This window comes from Anguilla rostrata, chromosome 19 (genome assembly GCF_018555375.3).
Source record: "Anguilla rostrata isolate EN2019 chromosome 19, ASM1855537v3, whole genome shotgun sequence".
In the NCBI taxonomy this organism is placed as follows: Eukaryota; Metazoa; Chordata; class Actinopteri; order Anguilliformes; family Anguillidae; genus Anguilla; species Anguilla rostrata.
The window spans coordinates 16,068,217-16,076,383 of NC_057951.1; the positions used below are offsets into that span (position 1 = coordinate 16,068,217).

General features: G+C 49.8%; 1 protein-coding gene across 3 annotated transcripts in view; it reads right to left on the bottom strand.

Annotated features, from left to right (window-relative positions):
• LOC135245696 (phosphatidylinositol phosphatase PTPRQ-like) overlaps positions 1 to 5,120 on the bottom strand; it is a 39,921-nt gene extending 34,801 nt beyond the window's left edge. Inside the window, exons 1-9 of one of the 3 annotated variants that reach the window (XM_064318933.1) lie at positions 4,275 to 5,120; positions 3,717 to 3,807; positions 3,375 to 3,500; positions 2,982 to 3,126; positions 2,601 to 2,861; positions 1,921 to 2,132; positions 1,593 to 1,773; positions 946 to 1,242; positions 62 to 159 (exon numbers count right to left, since the gene is read on the bottom strand). In XM_064318933.1, the coding sequence (XP_064175003.1) occupies positions 62 to 159; positions 946 to 1,242; positions 1,593 to 1,773; positions 1,921 to 2,132; positions 2,601 to 2,861; positions 2,982 to 3,126; positions 3,375 to 3,500; positions 3,717 to 3,782 (1,386 nt within the window). In that variant the 5' untranslated portion in view covers positions 3,783 to 3,807; positions 4,275 to 5,120. The remainder of the gene's footprint in view (positions 1 to 61; positions 160 to 945; positions 1,243 to 1,592; positions 1,774 to 1,920; positions 2,133 to 2,600; positions 2,862 to 2,981; positions 3,127 to 3,374; positions 3,501 to 3,716; positions 3,808 to 4,274) is intronic. The other 2 variants (XM_064318934.1, XM_064318931.1) reach the window with 2 other exon arrangements.
• Positions 5,121 to 8,167: the final 3,047 nt, after the last annotated feature.

The window sequence follows — 8,167 nt, forward strand, 5'->3', positions numbered from 1 at the left end:
TTTATACCCGCGTGCGTTTAATGTGACTCCTTTCTGCTCCCCTCTTGTGTGAGACACACACCTGGTATCCCTCTACCTGTCCCTGGGGGGGTCTCCAGGTGAGAAGCATGGAGTCTTCATTGTGCTGGATGAGGGTCAGGTCTTCAGGTACGGCTGGGACTGCAACACACACTGCACATTAACCCACATTTACACACAACATCCATCCAAGCTGGTGAAGACTGCAGGACAGGTAACCTCCCAGCAGAGGGCGCTGTTAAACGCTTGGGGGGTCGCTTCCTCTGCAAGAACAGATGTAGCTGCCACTCACCCTGGCCATGTGATACATGAGCAATATAGCTGTTTGCTAACTTTTTCATTAAATAAATGAAATAATTTTTAAATAAATATGTTTTCTGTTTACACAAGTTCCCTTTGTCTAATATTAGATTTTCTTTAAAGATCTGTAACCATTCAGGCAAATATACAATAATAGAGGAAATCAGAAAGGGGGCAAATACTTCTTCATGGCACTGTACCTGTGCTCAGGTCCCTGTGACTCACCTGTGCTCAGGTCCCTGTGACTGACCTATACTCAGGTACCTGTGACTCACCTGTGCTCAGGTCCCTGTGACTCACCTGTGCTCAGGTACCTGTGACACCCACACACACATACACACAGATACATACAGACACACATACACACACAGCTAAGCAAGACCCAAGTAAAAGATCAATGTACAGTAAGGGCTATTTAAGTTTTACATTATTCTGAGCAAACACCATGCTGTGTGCTAGTTAAGACCCTGTACTGGGGGGCAGTTAACGTCTCTATTTCGTAACACACATTCCACACATTCTAAACCCAAGCGTATCTCCACAGGTCAGGTGTCCCGAACTGTGACCCAGGGTAGGAATGTCCTCAGAGGGCTTTAATAAGTAAACCCGCACATGAAGAGCCCTTACTTGTGAGGACCCGGAGCACAGAGCCCAGGGTCTGGACCGCTCCACTCAAGTGCTTGGCTCTGAGGGAGAACAGGTAGACTCGTCCCGGAGACAGGTCCCGCACAGCCGCACTCCGGCTGTTAGACAGCACTGTCCTGCGATGGGGCTGGTCTACGAACGCATCCTCCTGATACTGGAGGAACAGCTCCAGAGCGCCCCCTGCCTGCCTCCAGTCTTCCACATCACTCCAGCCAATCAGTGCCTCCGTCTCCCACACCCTCTCAAGCACTAAGGCGAAGTGCGGTGGGGCAGGGGGGACTAAAAACACAAGAACATTGCTGTACCATCTACACCGTAACACAACACTGTGAAACAAAACGTGTGTGCTATAACAATAGCACACTGTACAACACACTGTCCAAGGTACACAGTCTAAATGTAGCATTCTAAAAGCATCTTCCAAGTGTATATTACATTGTAATCACTTAGAAGATGCTCTTTATCCAGAAGTGGAAAACATCGACATTAGTCATAAGAACAGGCCACTGAATTGCAGATAAACCTGATCGCCTAAAAAGAAACCAATACAACGGGCAGAGCTTTAAGAGGCCACTCCTCACAGACAGAATGATGTGTGTGTTATAGCACTAGTTAAACACAAAGCTCACATGTGTACTGGCACATGTATGGCAGGGGCATATAGCAGAAGAACCCGGTGAAAAAGTAACTGGGACTCGTGGCGTTCATGTGCAGGGCAAAGCAGTCTGTCTGATTGGCTGGCAGTGATGATGTCACAGTGCTGCTCAAGCTATAGGCAGCTCCATTGGACCACTGCAGCTGTCCTTCCTGCTGAGGAGAGAACACAGATACAGAAAGTGAAAAACACGTCATTATGAAATGCAGAACTATAAACAGACCATTATTAAAAGGGGAAAGGTGGTCTCTGTTTCACTGGGGTTCATCGTTGTCAATTTTTGGGCCCCTGCTGTAATTTACCTGCAGGTCATTGAGACCTGTCCACACCAGCATCATGTTGTTGAGCGTACTCAGGTAAGAGGAGATAAACAGGAAGTCCTCCTCTGTCTCTATGTCGGCCAGGTGTGACCCCGAAGCGTTGCAGGCTAGCCCCGCCTCCACCCATGGCCGGCCCCGCCTCCAGGCTCTCCAGCAGCTGCTCTCTGAGGGCACCCAGCCCACCGGGCAGAGAGCTGGGGAGGGGGGAGCCAGTCAGCGCTCACACTATACACTACACACTGCTACACACTACACTACACACTGCACACTAGACACTACACACTGCTACACACTACACACTACTGCTACACACTACACTACACACTGCACACTGCTACACACTGCTACACACTACACTACACACTGCTAGACACTACACACTACACACTACACTACACACTGCAAACTGCTACACACTACACTACACACTGCTACACACTACTGCTACACACTACACACACACATACACACTACACTACACACTGCAGATTGCATTGAAAATCCCCATACAACTAAAAATAGAAAATCTGGCAAAATCTTGAAGAGCTTTCATTAAACATTAATCCAGTCCTGAGACAGGATGAACAGAATCAACATGTAATATAACAGCACCCACCTCCTGGGCGCGCACAGAGGGAAGAGTTTCGGGAGAAAGGATGCACCTGTCTGGAGCAGCACGCTCAGCCTGCGTGTGAGCGTGACATTGAGGCTTCGGACTCCAGTCTTAAACTCCACAGTGAAGTTGTGGAGAGAGGCGGGCTGCAGGCCCGTCACGCGGTATGAGGTTCGATCAGGAGGCACGTCCCACACACGACCCCTGAGCCTCAGAGAGCTGGTGCTGGGCTCCCCCGCCCCGCTCCCCCAGCTGAAATACGCACTCGACACCATCGCCCCAACACTGAGGGAGGAACTGGGCTTCGGGTCTGCAGAGCAGAGACATGAACACACACACATGGCATGTGTGCTGCATCAGTTCAGAAATCCTAATGGGGTTAAACTGTAAAAAAACAAGGATGAGATTGCCTTAAAACCAATACACTCACCTACTCGAAAGGACTTTGTTTCCAGAATGACATTGTTTTTGATGGCTTTTATATCAACATTATACATTTCAGCCTCCAGAGGTTCGTGGAGGACCACTCTGCAATCCGGAACACATCCAGAACTGTCAGTAGCATTTAGCCAGAGCTGCGGGGAGTCAAAGAGTTAAACATAAATATCATTTCATCAGACAGAGAGCTCTAATGGTCCACTGAAGGGCAATTCAGACAGACATATTTGAACCCTGACACACAAACAATCAACTGCTTAAACAGATGAATACATAAATGCACTGGGCTGGTCCTTTACAGAACACACATTTATTCCCAAACAGGTTGGAGTTAGGGATGTGTGATTGACACTGTGACAGGAAGTGAACATGGGACAGGCCTTACGGTTTGACTTCCTGTGCTTGAACAGGTCAGTGAGTAGAGCTCTGCTTCCTGTGCATGAGGGAAACGGCCAAATTCCACCTGCACCTCCACAGACCCCCGCTCTCTGGAGCAAGACAGGCTCAGCACCTGTACATTCACATGCAGTCTTTACCACTCAACACAGCTTACCACTCAACACATCACTGCACCACTCAACTCATCACTTCACCAATTCCAAAAAAAGCCATTAAACTCAGAACAATGGCCTAAAACTGAAACTTTTTGCAAGAAAACTAGAGAGACATGAACTGAAGGTGCCACATTTTAGGTAACATTATTCAACTCCACACATGGTCTTCTTACCTTAAGTAAATAATCTGATATTAGCCACAGAAGAACTGTTTTGTCCATGAGGGAATTTTGGTTCATTTGATAGGCACATGCCACAGCAACCCTAACATTCAAAGTGAATTAAAACTGTGTCAGAATAAGAAAATCAACCCAGACTGCAATTACCAAATCAGAAAGTTAGTAATACTGAGCCAGCATTTCTATAAATCCTTTCTTATACTAGGAAACAATATATAAACAATGAATTAAATAACTGGGAGGGAGCTAGCGTCAGCAGTTCTCTCCCTGAACTAACATTGGCAAAATAATAAACACATCGATGAGCACGACATTACACGTTTGATTAAACTCTACTGAAAAAGTTACCTGCAAAATACACTACACATGCTACTACACTACTGTGTACTTAAAGCACTCACTCGCATGCGCACTTCAACCGCAACCACTGCAACATTTGGCTACTTTGTCTAAAACCGTCCATCACACCTGCTGGCTATATTTACACGTGAAGCAATTACACACACACACACACACACTCCGAGTAAAATGATTTAAAGATTTTTGCAGTACCTGCTATAGTTTGTTCAACTTCTTGAAGCCAACGCGACTTTGAATTTAGCGCGCTCTTCGCCCCGTCCGCCACTGGAGACCAGTGATTTCTGAAAAGCCGACTGTGGGAACAGCTCCTTCCTCTCGCCCATTTCTGCGCTTCTCTCTTTGTTGAACCGAGCAGGTTGCCATGACGACTGAGACAGCCAGCCACTCCACAACTGGACTGCAGAAAAGTGTAGGAGTGTCCGTGGTGTGGGCAATAAGAATTCAGCCCATTCAGCCACTTCAGGAACGAAGCGTCCCATTCCACCATCGGCCAAAATAGAGGATTTATCAATACAAGTTTTAACAAGGGATTAATGACAGTTAGATTCCAACGCTTTTGTGGCGTATTCTTGCGGTGATGTAATTTCCGCTATCGAACGCTGGCAGAACTACGCTCTTCGGAATGCTTTTCAGTCTATGAATTCTCGCAGTTGAGCATAACCTTCGTAGGTTATGCATTAGTATGTTAATGGAGTTCATCGCCGCTGTTTGTTTTCTCTGCTTGTAGATTCAAGCACATCCATGCATTTGTGCAATACTTCTGAGTAAATAAACTCTGCCGGAGTGGGTTCTTTACCGCTGGGTGCACACGGGTATATATAAATAGGAGATCGTGACTATTTAACTTAGCTCCCGCATGCCAGTGGCGCTATGGTGTGAATGCGTGCGTCTGAGCTGCAGAAAAGGCTTTTCAGCTTCATGTCAGATACATGCATTTTCACACAAAATGCGTATTGCCAACGTTATATATAGTAAGTGAAATTGCGACACAAAACTCCTTACAAATTTGAAGACAATGAGCCGCAGTCACGTTTTTGCTGACACTACAAGATTTCAAATTACAGCAATGTAATAAAAGAAAGAAAACATTTACGATAATGAGACGGTAATCCAAATGGCATGTACATCAGGCACCTACAGTACGAGTGCAGTATTTCAGTAGCCGAATACTGATGGATCAGTGGATGTGTCAGAGTTTTGTCCATCTCAGCAGAGTGGCAGTGGGGAGGTGGAGGACGCTCCTGTCCTTTTAATTACATGCTGTGAAAGCACAACAGCAGTCAGCAGGAAACGGGGTGTGCAGCCAGTGACCTGTGTGGGAGCGGGAGAGAGCGGCAGCCAACAGCTGCTCCATTCTGCACTGATGTACTCAGAAGCACTCAATCTCGTATAGGTACTGAACAGCAGGGAAACAGATTTAAACAATGGGGACTGTGCTTTTCCTTCATTTTGTCAAGAGAAACACCCATTCTAGAATGCAGGTCCATCCCTGCGAGATCCACCTACTGATTTAGGAGAGCAGAGGCCTGCATGCACATACCTCTACAACACCTGCTGCACCCTCAGCACCCACAGAACCCGCAGCCAGACTTTACTCGTCTCACTCCACACCCGCAGCCAGTCTCTACTCGTCTCACTCCACACCCGCAGCCAGTCTCTACTCGTCTCACTCCACACCCGCAGCCAGTCTCTACTCGTCTCACTCCACACCCGCAGCCAGTCTCTACTCGTCTCACTCCACACCCGCAGCCAGTCTCTACTCGTCTCACTCCACACCCGCAGCCAGTCTCTACTCGTCTCACTCCACACCCGCAGCCAGTCTCTACTCGTCTCACTCCACACCCGCCAGCGCAGTCTCTACTCATCTCACTCCACACCCGCAGCCAGTCTCTACTCGTCTCACTCCACACCCGCAGCCAGTCTCTACTCGTCTCACTCCACACCCGCAGCCAGTCTCTACTCGTCTCACTCCACACCCGCAGCCAGTCTCTACTCGTCTCACTCCACACCCGCAGCCAGTCTCTACTCGTCTCACTCCACACCCGCAGCCAGTCTCTACTCGTCTCACTCCACACCCGCAGCCAGTCTCTACTCGTCTCACTCCACACCCTCAGCACCCGCAGCCAGTCTCTACTCGTCTCACTCCACACCCGCAGCCAGTCTCTACTCGTCTCACTCCACACCCTCAGCCAGTCTCTACTCGTCTCACTCCACACCCGCAGCCAGTCTCTACTCGTCTCACTCCACACCTCAGCACAGTCTCTACTCGTCTCACTCCACACCCGCAGCCAGTCTCTACTGTCTCACTCCACACCCGCAGCCAGTCTCTACTCGTCTCACTCCACACCCGCAGCCAGTCTCTACTCGTCTCACTCCACACCCGCAGCCAGTCTCTACTCGTCTCACTCCACACCGCAGCCAGTCTCTACTGTCTCACCCACACCCGCAGCCAGTCTCTACTCGTCTCATTCCACACCCTCAGCACCCGCAGCCAGTCTCTACTCGTCTCACTCCACACCGCAGCCAGTCTCTACGTCTCACTCCACACCCGCAGCCAGTCTCTACTTGTCTCACTCCACACCCGCAGCCAGTCTCTACTCGTCTCACTCCACACCCGCAGCCAGTCTCTACTCGTCTCACTCCACACCTGCAGCCAGTCTCTACTCGTCTCACTCCACACCCTCAGCCAGTCTCTACTCGTCTCACTCCACACCCGCAGCCAGTCTCTACTCGTCTCATTCCACACCCGCAGCCAGTCTCTACTCGTCTCACTCCACACCCGCAGCCAGTCTCTACTCATCTCACTCCACACCCTCAGCACCCGCAGCCAGTCTCTACTCGTCTCACTCCACACCCGCAGCCAGTCTCTACTTGTCTCACTCCACACCCGCAGCCAGTCTCTACTCGTCTCACTCCACACCCGCAGCCAGTCTCTACTCGTCTCACTCCACACCCGCAGCCAGTCTCTACTCGTCTCACTCCACACCCGCAGCCAGTCTCTACTCGTCTCACTCCACACCTGCAGCCAGTCTCTACTCGTCTCACCCCACACCCGCAGCCAGTCTCTACTCGTCTCACCCCACACCCGCAGCCAGTCTCTACTCGTCTCACTCCACACCCGCAGCCAGTCTGTACTCGTCTCACTCCACACCCGCAGCCAGTCTCTACTCGTCTCACTCCACACCCGCAGCCAGTCTCTACTCGTCTCACTCCACACCCGCAGCCAGTCTCTACTCGTCTCACTCCACACCCTCAGCACCCGCAGCCAGTCTCTACTCGTCTCACTCCACACCCGCAGCCAGTCTCTACTCGTCTCACTCCACACCCTCAGCACCCGCAGCCAGTCTCTACTCGTCTCACTCCACACCCTCAGCCAGTCTCTACTCGTCTCACTCCACACCCGCAGCCAGTCTGTACTCGTCTCACTCCACACCCGCAGCCAGTCTCTACTCGTCTCACTCCACACCCGCAGCCAGTCTGTACTCGTCTCACTCCACACCCGCAGCCAGTCTCTACTCGTCTCACCCCACACCTGCAGCCAGTCTCTACTCGTCTCACTCCACACCCTCAGAACCACGCAGTCACTTTGCCAGAGCCCTGTACTACTCAGGCAGCTGGTGCACAGACCACAGCTGCTCAACTAAGCAGGGGACTGCAGGTGCTTATTCCTGTTTAATCAGGAAATACTGATTCAGATAAAAATGAACTATCATGGGACCAACTAGTTTATCCTTGTATTACTGAGCGCACTCTCCTGCTTACAGGCTTCACAGAACAAATTCCCGCTTATGTCAAACTCAAGGGAGAGACATCTGGGGCCTGAAAATCAGTATTCAGTTACTGATTAACCAGGAAAAATCCTGTGAGACAACTACCCTATGGCCAATGATGACAGAAATGCACTGTAATGCAATGTAATTGGCTGCCCATTACTGACCATAAGTGAACTGGTTCTTAATGCTAATTGCTCCAATCAATCTTAAACTGCAACTACCATAACCTCTTGATTTGGGATGAGGGATTTGGTTACTTAGCTGACTTCTAATTGATCCAGTCCTGTGATAAGACAGATAATCAGTAGACAA